The sequence below is a fragment of the Ictalurus punctatus genome, chromosome 9 (genome assembly GCF_001660625.3).
Source record: "Ictalurus punctatus breed USDA103 chromosome 9, Coco_2.0, whole genome shotgun sequence".
NCBI lineage: Eukaryota > Metazoa > Chordata > Actinopteri > Siluriformes > Ictaluridae > Ictalurus > Ictalurus punctatus.
The window spans coordinates 30,699,478-30,716,299 of record NC_030424.2 but is presented as its reverse complement, the minus strand read 5'-3'; the positions used below and the strand labels follow the sequence as shown (position 1 = coordinate 30,716,299).

Here is a 16,822-nt window from a genome sequence, read left to right as displayed (position 1 = left end):
TTCCAGACATTTGTGTTAAGTCGGGTTATACTATAGACAATGGCCTTTATAACCTGTTTAACTGCGGCCTGTAGTACATGTAGTACAAAACACACACACACACACACACCCACACACATACTCGCACGCACACACACACACACACACACACACACACACACACACACACACACACACACACTTACTTACTGTTCCACCATCAGAATTAAAACTTCAAACTGAACTCAAAGGTGTTAACACAAAACCAAAATACTGGGTTAAACAAAACAAATTAATTTACAATTAATGAAATTAAGGAACAACTTCTGACCAGAATCCAGACTTCAACAGACAGTGGAATAATAATTACTATTGTTTCCCTTCAATAAAATGCTATTCAAAACTACTTTCTGCACATTGCTGCTATTTCCTTATGCTATACCAGCATTAACTCTTGCTAAAAATATATGTATACATCTATGCAGTAGCTTTAGCAAATAAATAAATAAATAAATAAATAAATAAACAAATAAATAATGATAATAATGATAATAATAATAATAATAATAATAATAATAATAATATGTTGCAACCACCATTTTCGGGGGCCATGAACCCAGACTCGGTGAGCCGCACATTCATCAACACATCAACATTCATCAATTTCACAACTTTTTACAAGATGGTTCTTTGGGCTGTCGTATACACCCTAGCCAGAAGCAGAAGATGAAGAAAAGGTACAATAACAATAGGGTGCCTACACACATTCAGTGCTTCATCTACTTTCGTTGTCTTCTGTGGTCTTCCAGGCCTTTTGGTGTTGCTGATATCACCAGTGCATTCCTTTAAAAATGTGCCAAATTGTTGCTTTGGCCACTCATACTGTTTCTGTTCCTGTGTTTGTTTTTTCAGCCTAATGATGACCTCATTCACTTGCACTGGCACCTCTTTGGATCGCATATTGAGAGTTCCCATGAACAGCTACCAAATGCAAATTCAACACTTGGAATCAACTCCAGACCTTTAATCTCCTTAATTTGTCATGAAACAACGAGGACACAGGCCACACCTTGTCACAAAAATGCCTATAAGTCAATTAAGCATTCAATGAAGCAATCTCTTCATTCTATGAAGAGAGACAGCAATTTTTGAACTCAGATATGTACCTCTATGTTTAATTTACAATTTAACATACAACTTTGTTAATAAAAGGTTATCGATAGAACACACCTCACACAAACACAAGGTCCTGGTCTTTTTAGAACTTAGAGAAGGACAGTCTGGATCTGAACCAGGGTGAATTATGTGGTGCAGCCTGTTGAGGTCTGGAATGCAAAGACAGCTGACGTAGGGGAGGTGCGTGAGAGAACCTCAGGACATGAATACAGCATACAAACAGAGACCAGTGAGAAGAGAGTTGCAGAAGTTTGCAGGATCAGGTGACTGATGTGATCATCTATAATCACACAACAGTTTTTAGGGTAAGGGCGTAATATGATATGACTGAAAGGCCATCAAGTGGTACTACATACTCAGAAAGATTACATCTATCTGTCTGTGGTTCTAGTAGAAGTACTTCTGTCTTGTCAGTTACTGAGAAGAAATTCCAGCATCCAGTGTCTAATGTCATTCACACATTCCGCAAATTTATTAAGCTGATGTCTGTCATCTAAGTCAACAAAGGAATGGCTTCAGAAGAAGAAGATCATCGGTTGGAATGGCCCAGGCCAAGCCCAGATGTAAATCCTGTTGAAAACCTGTGGAACGACTTTAAAGAGTTCTGTGCACAGGAGATCATATTGCAGTTTGATAGATCTAGATCAGGCGTGTCCGATCTTATCCGGAAAGGGCCGGTGTGGGTGCAGGTTTTCATTCCCAACCAAGCAGGAGCCACAGCTGATTCCACCTGTTTAATCAGGTGATCTTGTCTTGGAACATTTTTGCAATGAAGCGTGTAATAAAATTGCCAAATGACGATGTGCTACCTTGGTAGACTCAACTTTAGACTCAAAATCACTGAGTGCTGTATTACAAGCAAAATGTGCTTTAATTAAGTATTAGTTAAGGGGTGTGCATACTTATGCAACCAGGTTATTATAATTTTTTTCTTTTCTTTAAGTTTTTTTTGTCTTGTTTACCTCAAGAGAGAGATAAAGAGAGGTTGGTGAGGGAACAACTTTTTATAGCTGCTATAACATAATTGAGAACATCAACTAACTTGATTTGTGGCCATTCTACAACATTAAACCTAACAATAAATAGATCAAAAGTAGGACATTCTTTAATAAATGAGGTGATAACATCACACCATTCTGTTGTTGTTGTTGTTGTTGATTTCCCTATGACATAGAGTGTTTTCTTTATTAAATTTTATCATCGTTCTGTGTGAACAAAGAATCTTGTGCTTGTCATTTCAGCTAGTGTTGCTATAAGATTTTCATTGCTAGAACTGTCTTCTCATAACCAGTGGTATCTGGTGGTGTAGCACAACACGTTTAAACTACTGCTCTACAGTCACTTTCTTTTAGGTACTGTGTATATATAAGTTCTTCAGATTTTAACAGATAAATATAATAATTTTCTGATCATAACACCAATGACACCACACCAGCTTGCCTTTAGATAATGCTTTAATAGAGGAAGCTTATTCAGATTATTATTCAGTGTTAACTATATTTAAGTGATTAATTAATCAGTCAGTGTGAGTTCACTCCTTGTCCTCCGTCTTGGCCTCAGCCTCCTCTGGACCTGTAAATAAATAAATAAATAAATAAATAAATACTATTCTGAATACATAATAAGCCTGCTTTTCTGTTTATCGCAGTTTATGATACATCGCCTCCTTAAAATGTCTGTCCACCATATTATGTAGTAAACAGAATTACGGGATTGTCCTCTACACTTTTTGCATAATAAGAGTCTTTCAAAGTCCCTACTCAAAATTCACAAGTTGTCCTCTGACCTTTGAGTGTGATTGGCCCAAGGATGAGGACCTCAGTGTGGTGATCAGAGCTAGTGCTTCGTTTCCTGCGATAACGGCATCCTTGGCGACATCGTGAGTTGTAGTCGTTGTCAGGGCAGATAATGACATCACACTTGAGGAACACCTGGTTGTGTGTGCTCAGGAACTTGAATGCGCTGAAGCTGAACTGAGCGAAGTAACGATTTCCATTTCTGTATATGTTTGCCGTGTTGTCTCTCTGACAGCTGAAATGATAAAGACAAAAATAAATACATCATTGTTACATGAACTGTCTAAATAGAGACAGCACATAGCAAGCAGTGGTCTTAAAGAGTTCATGGATATTATGACACCTTATACAACTTCATTTACATTCCTAGGCAGCTTTGTAGGTTACAGATGTCTACCAAAGAGAGAACAACTACCTGTACAACAAGGAATAGGATCTACTGTGGGCAACAAAAACACCCCTCAGAGAAGCTGAAGGGTAAACAGTTCCTGATTGAGGTTTACTCAGGTGAGGAAATCAGTGCTGGTGTAGGAAAAACTACTGGAGCGGTAAAAGTCTTTGATGGTATTTGAACCATTTCATTGATGTTTACAGTTGTGATCTGCTATTGTGAGTGCCCCGACCATAGACACACAATCTAGGGGTATTTGAGCAGTCAAAAGAAACTTCTCTGAAGAGCTGAAAGACTTAACGTGTAACCCAGTATCAGCATGGAAAACCATCACCAATAACAAGAAATACTGACTATAATTTCAAGGCACCTGTGGAGCCTACACTTGGGAACTATCGGTAGACTTCAGCTCAACCTTAACTACAATCATTTCTGATCTCTTCCACTACATTTTCCCAACATACTATGCCTGCCTAGTTGGATCTAGGGATCACTAACTTCCTGACTCATAGGAGGTAGCAGGTGGGGCACATATCCTACTGGAATAACTGCAGTTCACATATAGGACTAACAGGTCAGTTTATAATGCAGCTACATTACTTTATTACCTCAGTTACATTATAATGGGGTTACATAACCTCCTCCAACTCCTTAAGCCTGAGGATCCTAGTGTTAGATGCTATTTGTTGACTTTATCTCAACCTTCAATGAAACCATTCCTGTATACAACTCACTATGCCTGACACAATGTTAGCTTATCACTAACATCCTGCTTGGTAGGGGGTAATAGTTGGGCCAAGTGTAACTCACATCTTGAACCCTGACAATCAGCTACACACGCTCACACTATTATTTGTGTTGCCTTTAAAAGGTGGGTCCACTGAGGTATTGCTATTGGTTTACAGGGACAAGAATATGTGTACCAATGTTGCTTGTGTCAGTGTACTTGTTATAGTTGTGCGTGAGTGTGAGTGTGTGTGTGTTGTACCCATTGCGTATAAGGTCATAGGTGCGGCTGCTGTAGTTGTGGTTTGGTGAGGCCACACAGGAGTCCATGAACAGATGGAGGCTTGGTTCGGCTGGAGTTAGCTGCACCTGCACGTACAGTTGCTGATTGAGGTTCACTCGGTACGGGGAATCGGTGATGGGGTAGTAAAAGCTGCTGGATGGGTAAAAGGCCATGGTGGTGTTGAACCGACCCGTTCCACTGATAGCTGCATTTGTAATCTCTTTGGCCTCATAAAGAATCTCGACTGAAGAATCACGCTCCATCACACATCTCACAACCAACGGGAACTCTGTATTATTTCGGGTGATCTCACCCGACGTTGGTTGAGCTGCTCGCACATTATTGGTGTAGATAATACGTCCATTCTCGGTCTGGGGGGAAGTGCACATAAATACGTACATATAAGTGCATATAAAATTAAGCACCATTAGCTAAAGTTTGACTGACAACACATTTATCCTCCAGAGTTGCAATGTTATTTTCTCATTTTCTCCTTAATTTGGTCTTCAATTCCCACCCACCATCCAGTACTTTGTTATTTTAAAATAACAATAAATTAAAAAAACAACCAATACTTGTCCTGTGTTTTTTTGTTTGTTTGTTTGTTTGTTTTTGTTTTTTTTTGTCTTACTGTACTAACCTCTCCAACAGGGTTTTTTGACTGATGGTACACAATTTGGCCAAACGTTTCTGGACACCTGACCATCCACAAACGTCCGGTCAGATATTGCATTGTGGGTAATTCAGTACCTGAGAGTGTACTTTGTGCGGTTCATGACATTACCCTACTGCAGTGCATTGTGGGATTTCACTGGATCACTGGATGCTATGTAATATTGTATAAAGTGTAGTGTTACCGTTCTCCTGGTGCTGCAGCTATGGAGACGGAAGTTGAAGGTGACATAGTAGTTGTCAGTTGAAGCTCTGCAGCGATGGTCATCAAGATAAAGGTCATACCAGCTGAATCCCAGTGAGTCCAGGTAGGATTTACGGATGGCAATGTTCATCGAGTCAGAGGAGCAATCCACACGGGCTGCACGACATTCAACGTTTGACATTAAACTATAAACATGCATCTAGTTATTGTGTTCTTTGTATTTCATTACCAACCTCTATAGTGTTCACTACATAGCAATGTAGTTCTTGACCACAAATTGGCACAAACAAAAAACATCTTGGGTACATTGCTGGCATAGTACTGAAGATACTTATCAAGTTTCATGACACATTGATGCATTGTTGAGATACACCCTCACATCCTGTTTTTGGCATTTGCCAGTGCTTTACAGGAGGACTGTTATGAAAATCAAAATTCCTCTGATAACCTTTGATCAGACAGGTCACATGCTAATGTAAGCAAAATTTGGTGAAGATTGGCCAAAATTTGGAGGCGGAGTAACAAAAATGCAGTTAGATGTAAACATTTTAAGCATGTTGTTGTAACTTTTGTCCAGTAGGTGATGCTGTCACTAAATCTGTTGTATAGGCTCATGTCATGCTCCTGCAGTTGCCTACAACATTCTCTTTCAGTGGGCAAAGTCACTGAGATACTTCCTGTTCCTGTTTGGCAGCTTCGCTGTCAGATTCGTTGGCTCATTATAGGCAAAACATCTGGAGTATTTAAAATTCTGTTGATAAATTTTGTGATGCTTACTCTGAAGATGATGACTGCTAAATTTGTTGATGATTGGACAAAATTTGTAGGAATTGAACTAATCTCAACCCATGGAATCCAGGGATGCCTGGCTTTTAAATTTTGGACACGGTTCAAAAGTTATGACCATAAACATACTTCCAAATTGATCAAAATTTGACCCAATGATGGGGCGAGATTGTTGCCAGCACTTGGCCAGATTTGGTCAGAATGTTCCCTAGACCCTCCCCAATCACTGTACCAAATTTCGCAAATTTGGTACAGCCCATAGAACCAGATGGTTCTATGGGCTGCCATAGACACCCAACCCAGAAGAAGAAGAAGAAGAGGAAAAAGACACAAAATAAGAATAAGTTGCTTGGCCTCCTAGTAATATATGATGCATATCCAACTACTGCTGGTGCATTAAGACGTTTTTAGGTGAAATTTTTCTGGCAGATGGTCTTTCTTGGTTGGAAGGATTTGGGCACATCACCTGAATTTTGGACACATAAAGAATTGTCTGTATGGCTCTACTTTAGACTGACCTTGCCAATTCCAAAACAAGTTTAAGACCAGGACCAGCCAAGACCAAGTCAAAACTGAGTCTTAAGGGAGTCAAGGCGAAGGCAAGGTCAAGTCTAAATGAAAATAAGTCAAGAACGAGACAAAAAAATCATCAAAGCCTTTTGTAGGCTTTGGCTTCAACTAGCTGGTTTTATTTGTGTTCTGTGCTGTTTTTTCTTTTTTTCTTTTTTTTTTTTGAGTTCCAACCATTTTCTCCTTAATTTGGTTTTGGTCCACCAGCTAGCTCTCTCTTATCATAAAACAGCTACCAACCAGGGAAGGTGAGGGCTAAGACATGCTACACCAGAAGGTTCACAAACCACTGCTCATGCAGAGACACAGAGCAGCGTAACACACTCAGAGGAAAGTGTTATCATCAAACTTTGTGTTTCATAGAACTCTGTTTTATAATGGACTGTGTACCTGTGTTTTGGTTGAGGGAGGAACTGAAATGGGCTTTAAAGCCACGCCCAACCCCAGAGTAGTCACTCCTGAACATCACGGTCATGTAGGACGAGGACGACTGGAAGTCCAGGTGGCTTGTGCTATTCTGACAGAGCTTTCCTATCAAGCGGTACGCGGTGGACGGACTATCATACACATTCACATAATCACAGTAGCAGCAGTGTTCCAGACTACACACACACACACACACACACACACACACACACACACACACACAAACACAGATATAGACAGACAGATAAATAAGTAGAGCACTCGATGGATTTACTAAAAATTAAAACAAATTATTCAATTCATATCTACAATTAACACAAATATTAAAAAGATGAAGTGAAACAAATCATATATTTAAAAAGTCATAGCAAGATGTGTTTTACTTCTGAAATACCCCGCTTTTAATTAAAGTAAATATAATGTGAATATTGCAAAATATCCAACCAGAATTCTGCCAGAAGCTGGTTGATGGCTATCAAAAGCGTCTGCTCGAGGTGAAACTTGCTAAGGGACATTCAACTAAATATGAGGTGTGCTGTATGTATATTTTTGACCTGTGACCCTGTGTTGATTACAGAAAACCCCAAATAAATAAAAACTTGTGAACCAAGATGTATGTTGTACAATCATTCTGCCCCAGAAAAAGAAAAGTTCAAAGAAATGATTGAAAGCGCAATATTGCCATGACATTCAAGTCCATGATGAGTGTATGTAAACTTCCGACCGCAGCTGTACATTTATATTGAATATAAATAGATTAATTCACTCAGCAAAGGGAACCATCATAAAAATAGTGTTTTTATGAAAAAAGTATTTATGAATTTATTATAAATAAATAAATAAATAAGTGATTTATTGTGATAATTCAGATGTAATTTGAACAAGTAGCAGATGTATACAGTGAAAGTAAAATTTGGGAAATGGACTGACTCTAAGTCCTGGAACGAGAGGAAGACGGTCTGTCCTGCCGGAGCCGAGAGCTGCCACACACAATACGCGTTGTCATGGTAATAACTGGGGTAGTAAGGGCTGGAGATGGAGCCTGAGCCCTGAAGACTCCCCCCACAGGCTGTAGAGTGTAAACACACATACACGCACACACACGCACACACACACACACACACATTGCTAGGCTAATTTTTCCAAACTATAATAGTAATAATAAAAATAAAAATAAAAACACCAACATGAAGTATATAATAAAGCATATTTTATGAAATATACAAATACATATAATTAAATTTATCATTAAAATATTCAATAATTATGACAAATATAATCAATATTCTGGGATCAAATGATAAATATAAATAAAATATGTAATAAAAATGTCTGTAATGTAAATAAGAGTTTTACAAGTAAGGCAAGATGTTACTGTTAGTTAGTTAGTTAGTTAGTTAGTTAGTTAGTTAGTTAGTTAGTTAGTTAGTTAGTTAAATCAATTGGAATTGTAAAAGAGGCCACATGCTGACCCAAGCTAAGGTAAAGAGCTCACCTGGTACAGGAGTTGGCGTCACATAGTAACAATAATCTGAAAAATTAAATAAATACAATAAACACTAGAACTTTCATTTCATACTCCAAACTCCAACATGTCTACACAGACAGACAGACAGACAGACAGACAGCTCGAGAGACAAACAGGAAGACCAAGGGACAGGCAGAAGGACAGACTATTTAAAAATAATAAATGGACATGTTCGTTACCATAATAATCGTGACAGCATCTTCCATATCGTTCACATGAACTCTCACAGGAGCATCTGCTGTTGCTGCTGCCACATCGGTCCTTACACATTGGAGCAGCTGTACACACACACACACACACACACACACACACATTTCAAAATTATCATTTCAAAGGTATGTCTTTGAATTTATATATCACAGACATTCCTTACAGCATGTAGCAATGACATTAGCAGGTTAATGTGTGCTGGACAGTTGGATAGATGAGTTCTGCTCACACAAACACAAACTGAAATTGAATTTAAATAAGTTGAACAAATACGTACATTTGAAAGTCCATTCAGCCCGAAAACCTTGTCGAGTCACGCTGATGTCACTGGAGAAAACGACGGTCATGTATCTGCTGCTGGAGTTGAAGGTAGCTCTCTGATTTCCAGTCACAGAACCCAAAAGTGAATGCTGAGCAGTCGGACCGTCGTACACGCGGATAAAGTCACAGCATGACTCCAAACTGAAGAAAGTGTAATGAAACTAGCCTTACAGACTAACCACAGACAAATATTCTTAAATGATAAAGATGTAAACAAAGTCAGGTATGATTTATCAGCAGGTGAGAAACAGGAAGGTGATTTCTTACTCGACGAACGGGAAGTTTAACGAAACCACCTGCAGTTCTCCGGCCAGCAGGCTCCATGTGCAGTGTGCGTAATTGGGATAATAATTGGGATAATTGGGGCTGAAAAATTCCCCTTGTGACTGAGTCAGATTTCCACCACATGGAGCTCCACCTGAAACACACCACGGTTTTAAACACTATCACACATATAAGTACCCCTATACGATGGCCATCGTCACACTGCCTAAAATTAATCAACACCTTCTGACCAATCACAAATCCAGAACTGAACAGTGCTGTGGTATATTATGTATGTAGACTGTGTTAAGTAAAGCAGTTATTAATGATGGAGTGCATTTAATGACGCCTTCTCACTGAACATGCATTCAAGACATTTTTACATCACCTCTGTATCAGTTAATCATGTTTCTCTGTCATAAATTATCACCAGTACAACGGTATTGAATAATAAACATGCACCTGTTTTCAGCATATCTTCTGTGGTCATGTCATAACCTATTTAAACAGAGTAAATATGAAATACAGCCTCACCTTAACGTCACTGTAGTGTAAACAGAGGACTGAAGGTTTTACAGAGGACCTGTACCTGTTGTTGTGGGAAAACAATAATCTATACGAGAGACACAAAGAAAATCAAATACATTAGCACAGATAAAAACATGCCGTGTTTTAATATGTGTACAATATATATGTGAAATATGTGTTTTTATATATTTATGGGAATTAATAACTATGAATAAATATTTTTCCTCACCGTAATAATCATTGCAGCAGTTTCCATAGTAACGACAGGAGCTGGTGCAGGAACAGAGCGCACCATTAAAACCACAACGATCCCTGCAGCTAATATAATCTATAAATAAATTTTTTTTTTAAAAGTCAAATCAAATGAAATAAATTAAACTAAACAAATCTGACATTTAATAATATATCAACTCAAAATCAATTCATTCATTTAACATTAACATGATTGCTGATTCAGTACGTCAGTATTTGTTACTGAAACATTACCTTCTGTCAGAAAGCTTTCGGCCGTCGTGGGTTCTTAAACACAGTGAGAAAATATTCAGTTAGGGACGTTTAAGTAAATAGGAAACTAAAGAATGGAAGAAGGTCTAGAATGGAGAAACAGAAACGATTTCTAGATCCAAATGAAGAGAAATAATGGAGGAGACAGAGCAGTTTTACTGAGAATACACCGGTTAAAGACAATTACATTTTTACCTGGTGTTGTTGTTGGTGTTGTTGTGGGGGTGAAACAATAATCTATATGAAAAATGGTAAAAAGTTCACACTGTATGTATTAAACATCACATTTCTGTGAGTCTGCATTTTTGTAAACACTACTACTGATTTCACACTGTCACTAGCGCTTTCCATCTGTTTATAACTCTGCATCCTATCAACAAGGGAAAGAACGAAAAGAAAAAAAATAAATACAAAAGTAAAAGTAAAATCTTTTTTTTTTTTAATTTACCGATTGAAACATTTCATAATAAATAGTAATGTTAATTTAGGACTAAAAAAATACATATATCTTACGTTAACTAGATTTTTTAAACTTTATTACATTAACTAGATTTAAAATAAATAAATAAATAAATAGTTCTCACTGTAATAATCGTGACAGCAGTTTCCGTAGTACTGACAGGAGCTGGAGCAGGAACACCAACCCAAATTGTAGCCGCAGTTATACCGGCAGGAATAATGACCTACAACAGACAATAATAATTATAACTCATACCATTATTACAATTAAATGACATTGAGGTGAAATGGCAATGGTAGTGCAGTGGTTAAGATGTTGGTTTGTAAATTGTTGGTTTGGAAGGTCATGAGTTTAAATCCCAGCAACGCTAGAGCACTATCTCACTGCAGTTCTTGCTTGGTGTCCTACTGAAGCTAAGCAGGGTTGAGCCTGGCTTGTACCTCGATGAGAGACTTCCTGGGGAAAGCTAAGTTTGCTGCTGGAAATGGTATTTATTAGTGAGGCCAGCAGGGGATGCTCACCCTGTGGTCTGTGTGAGGGGTAATGGCTCAGTATACTGATGTGGACTCTAAACTGTAAAAACAGCGACGTCTTTTGTAGATGTTAAACCGAGGTCCTGACTCTCTGTGGTCATTACAAATCCCGCGACACTTATGGTAAAAGAGTAGGGGTATAACCCTGGTGTCCTGGTGAAATTCCCCCACTGGCCCTTCTCTATCACGGCCCCCTAATAATCCCCATCTCTGAATTGGCTACATCATGCTCTCCTCTCCACTAATAACTGGTGGGTGGTGGGAGATCTGGAGCACTATGGCTGCCGTCGCATCATCCAGTTGGACGCTACACACTAGTGGTGTTTGAGGAGATCCCTCCCCCCACCATACTATGAAAAGCGCTTTGAGTGCATAGAAAAGTGCTATGTAACTGTATCTGTAACTAACTGCCAAGCAATCACTGCTGGGCCCTTCAGCAAGGCCCTCAACTGCTCAGTTGTGCAAATGTAAGTTGCTCTGGATAAAGTTGGTCTGCGAAACTCTGTAAATGTAATGTCACTACATTATAGTACTCTGAATCTCTGGCCCTTATAATGGAGTTATAAAGCGTTTCTTTAATTGTTAATTTTTTCTCAGAACTTTTTTTTTTCCATTTTATAGACTTCATTACTCAGTTGTGAAATTCTGAGATTAGCACCAGTGTTTAATAATTTAATGGTTTAATAATTTAAATATTTAATAATGAAACCTCACCTGTTGTCTGGACAACGTACACACGTGCTGAGTCACTGGTGCTATAAGAGACATCCTAACACTCAGCTATTGTAGTGGATCGCTCATCTATATTTACCATCTACATACCTGCTGTTATGTCCCAGTACGGTGTGGCATCAGCTATTTAAAAAGACAAAATAAAAATGAAATATTAGGGAAAGAGGAATAAAACACTGCTTCATCACACCAACACATTGCTGATTATTTTCCTGTAACAGCATGACATGGAGTGTTTTATTCCATAATATGTATAATATCAGATACACTTTTAAGTGGTGAACAAAAGGATGATGAACAGATTCTCATCAATTAAAATGCACAATGCTTTTTTTTTGCTACTCTAAATAAAGCATAAAGCAATTATTCAGAAGACTAATGAGAATTAAATGTTCGGCACTTTTCTGATTGTAGACTTACGTGTTGTGAATCCAGAGCTGTGCCCGAAAAGAGCAGAGCTAAGCAAAAATATCACGAATCCAAACTCCATCTTGTCTCACCTGCAGAATTTCTGTCCTCACAGATGTTTATATAGACACAAAAAGAGAAGTAAACCACTTCCTCATGACGCTGGAATGTCCTGGAATATGCTGTAAAAGAGATATACCTGTGGGAATGGAGCGGGGGGATTAATGGTACTTATTGATCTCACCTGTGCTTAGCAGGGTTATACAATACACAATGGCCTTTATATCCCATTTAACTGCAGTCTGTAGTACATGTAGTATAAAAGAGTGGCATGCATGTAAATGTAAAATAACTAAAGCAATAATAATAATTGTTTTAATATATTATTATTACTGCATAGGCTCCATATTTTATAGATGTGTACATTGTGTAGAACACAGAGGCATTATATAGAAATGTATTATCTAAAAATGTATGTATACATATATGCAGTAGCTTTAGCAATAATAATAATAATAATAATAATAATAATAATAATAATAATAATAATAATAATAATAATATGTTGCAAGTAGCATTTTCAGGGGCCAAATACCCAGACTTGGTGAGCCACACATTCATTGGCATGCTAAAATTGTTGCAGAAATTAGAGTAGTAGTTGGTACTGGCACAAAATTTGTTGCGTAGCCTCAGGTCATGGTCCTGAAGGTGCCTACCAGGTTTTATGTCAGTGCACAAAGTCATTTGGTGGCTTCGCTGTCAGATTTGTTGGCCCGTTATAGATGTTGGCCCTTTACAGACATTACAACTGTTTGGATATTCAAAATTCTTTTGATAACTTTTGTGAGGCTTAATCTGAAGATGATGTGTTCCAAATTTGGTAATGATTAGACTCAATTTGCTGGAGGAGTAGTGAAAAGAACTAGTAGTTTTTGACCAAAAAAAAAAGTAGTTTTTGACCAAATCCAAGATGGTGGAATTTGGGTGCACTGAACTGGTCTCGAAACAGGGATCCAGGGATGCTTGGATTTTACATTTTGACACATGGTTCAAAAGTTATGATACAAACGTACAACCAAATTAGCCCCAAATTTGTCCCAAAGGTGGCACTTGGCCCAAATTTGGTGAGAACATTCCTTAGACCCTGTCCAGTCAATGTGCCAAATTTCACAACTTTTTACAAGATGGTTCTTTGGGCTGTCGTAGACACCCTAGCCAGAAGCAGAAGATGAAGAAAATCTACAATAACAATAGGGTGCCTACACACATTCAGTGCTTCATCTACTTTAGTTGTCTTCTGTGGTCTTCCAGGCCTTTTGGTGTTGCTGATATCACCAGTGCATTCCTTTAAAAATGTGCCAAATTGTTGCTTTGGCCACTCATACTGTTTCTGTTCCTGTGTTTGTTTTTTCAGCCTAATGATGACCTCATTCACTTGCACTGGCACCTCTTTGGACCGCATATTGAGAGTTCCCATGAACAGCTACCAAATGCAAATTCAACACTTGGAATCAACTCCAGACCTTTAATCTCCTTAATTTGTCATGAAACAACGAGGACACAGGCCACACCTGGTCACAAAAATGCCTATAAGTCAATTGTCCGATTACTTTTGAGCCTTTTTAAAATGGCGGGACTCTGTTTGAATGGCTGTAATTTCAAAACTTTTGATGCAATATTTTTGTTAAACCCTTTGAATTAAAGCTGAAGTTCTACACTTCGATCACATCTTGATTGCTTCGTTTCAGATCCACTGTGGTGGTGTACAGAGGAAAAATGATGAAAATTGTGCCACTATCCAAATACTTATGGACCTGACTGTAAATCATAGTCAAGAAACAATGCTCCAAACTCCAAGGGTGGATTTATATTTAAGTAAATGTATAGATAATGTGTCAAAATCTTATTCACTTCAAAATGCCTTTATCTAGATGAAAGTCTTCAACTGGAACCTCAAAAAGTTTCTATTTTTTAATATTATGTAATTTAATGAATGGGATGTTATATTATGAAAACTACCTTATATCACTGATCTAAAACTTTTTGAAATGAGCAAATATGGCGTTTTTCTCTAAAATAAAACATTCCTCTCAGATGTGGTGCAATGAACATGAACACTGTGGATTATTTACTCTCTCGTTCTTTTTTTTTCACCATAAGACCTTGTGATATAAAGCATTGCTCAACCATAACTTTTGCTGACCTATTGACAGATATTAGATTTTAGCCCTTCAGATAACCTCACCATCAGCCGTCACTGCTCTGAATTATAACCCCTTCCTTTGTGCATGCATGGAGTGTGTTAAATAATAATCTTTCTGACGCATGCCCTTTTATAATCTGCCACCAATAAAACCCTTGTGTGAATGCTGAGCTCGTTCCCATGAACAGCACTAACTACATATTTCAATAAGGGCACCCCTCTTCAAAAATAAGACCTTTCAGAAAATAATCGAAAAATTGTTCAGCGTAGGACAAGGACATTTTTTCCCCCTTGTATATTCAATTAATAAAATGCAATGAAAACAAAAATCATTTCTAATAACTAACTGGAAACACCTTCATTGATTATTAAAGCTAAAACAAATATAGCTCTCTTCAAAACATGTTAAAGCTTATTAGCCAATGAAGACACTATACTGTATCTCTCCCAGTCAAGAAATGGAGAAAGTTGTCTTCACTATGAAGAGAGACAGTAATTTTTGAACTCAGATATGTACCTCTATGTTTAATTTACAATTTAACATACATCTTTGTTAATAAAAGGTTATCCATAGAACACACATCACACAAACACAAGATCCTGGTCTTTTTAGAACTTAGAGAAGGACAGTCTGGATCTGAACCAGGGTGAATTATGTGGTGCAGCCTGTTGAGGTCTGGAATGCAAAGACAGCTGACGTAGGGGAGGTGTGTGAGAGAACCTCAGGACATGAATACAGCATACAAACAGAGACCAGTGAGAAGAGAGTTGCAGAAGTTTGCAGGATCAGGTGACTGATGTGATCATCTATAATCACACAACAGTTTTTAGGGTAAGGGCGTAATATGATATGACTGAAAGGCCATCAAGTGGTACTACATACTCAGAAAGATTACATCTATCTGTCTGTGGTTCTAGTAGAAGTACTTCTGTCTTGTCAGTTACTGAGAAGAAATTCCAGCATCCAGTGTCTAATGTCATTCACACATTCCGCAAATTTATTAAGCTGATGTCTGTCATCTAAGTCAACAAAGGAATGGCTTCAGAAGAAGAAGATCATCGGTTTGGAATGGCCCAGGCCAAGCCCAGATGTAAATCCTGTTAAAAACCTGTAGAACGACTTTAAAGAGTTCTGTGCACAGGAGATCATATTGCAGTTTGATAGATCTAGATCAGGCGTGTCCGATCTTATCCGGAAAGGGCCGGTGTGGGTGCAGGTTTTCATTCCAACCAAGCAGGAGCCACACCCGATTCCACCTGTTTAATCAGTTGATCTTGGCTTGGAACATTTTTGCAATGAAGTGTGTAATAAAATTGCCAGATGACGATGTGCTACCTCGGTAGACTCAACTTTAGACTCAAAATCACTGAGTGCTGTATTACAAGCAAAATGTGCTTTAATTAAGTATTAGTTAAGGGGTGTGCATACTTATGCAACCAGGCTATTATAAATTTTTTCTTTTCTTTAAGATATTTTTGTCTTGTTTACCTCAAGAGAGAGATAAAGAGAGGTTGGTGAGGGAACAACTTTTTCTAGCTGCTATAACATAATTGAGAACATCAACTAACTTGATTTGTGGCCATTCTACAACATTAAACCTAACAATAAATAGATAAAAAAGTAGGACATTCTTTAATAAATGAGGTGGTAACATCACACCATTCTGTTGTTGTTGTTGTTGTTGATTTCCCTATGACATAGAGTGTTTTCTTTATTAAATTTTATCAACGTTCTGTGTGAACAACGAATCTTGTGTTTGTCATTTCAGCTAGTGTTGCTATAAGATTTTCATTGCTAGAACTGTCTTCTCATAACCAGTGGTATCTGGTGGTGTAGCACAATACGTTTAAACTACTGCTCTACAGTCACTTTCTTTTAGGTACTGTGTATATATAAGTTCTTCAGATTTTAACAGATAAATATAATAATTTTCTGATCATAACACCAATGACACCACCTTGCTTGCCTTTAAATAATGCTTTAATAGATGAAGCTTATTCAGATTATTAAGTGTTGGTAACTCGTAAATTGGTAACTCGGGTTTTTGGATGTTTTTAACGTCTCCTTTTGTTACGCCACGGCCAGCAGATGGCACTCTGGCACGGCTCCGGACTGGTCAC

The 16,822-nt window shown here is 38.0% G+C and overlaps 1 protein-coding gene across 1 annotated transcript; it reads right to left on the bottom strand.

Annotated features, from left to right (window-relative positions):
• Positions 1 to 2,591: 2,591 nt before the first annotated feature.
• LOC108261668 (CUB and zona pellucida-like domain-containing protein 1) lies at positions 2,592 to 12,586 on the bottom strand. Its single transcript, XM_053682951.1, has 17 exons — positions 12,511 to 12,586; positions 12,181 to 12,213; positions 10,950 to 11,048; positions 10,561 to 10,602; positions 10,348 to 10,380; positions 10,068 to 10,189; positions 9,910 to 9,946; positions 9,337 to 9,487; positions 9,026 to 9,210; positions 8,718 to 8,816; positions 8,506 to 8,541; positions 7,941 to 8,079; positions 6,975 to 7,186; positions 5,209 to 5,384; positions 4,331 to 4,722; positions 2,942 to 3,186; positions 2,592 to 2,727 (listed from the first exon to the last, which is right to left on the bottom strand). The coding sequence occupies exons 1-17, from the start codon at positions 12,578 to 12,580 to the stop codon at positions 2,687 to 2,689; spliced, it is 2,112 nt and encodes a 703-aa protein (XP_053538926.1). The 5' UTR covers positions 12,581 to 12,586; the 3' UTR covers positions 2,592 to 2,686.
• Positions 12,587 to 16,822: the final 4,236 nt, after the last annotated feature.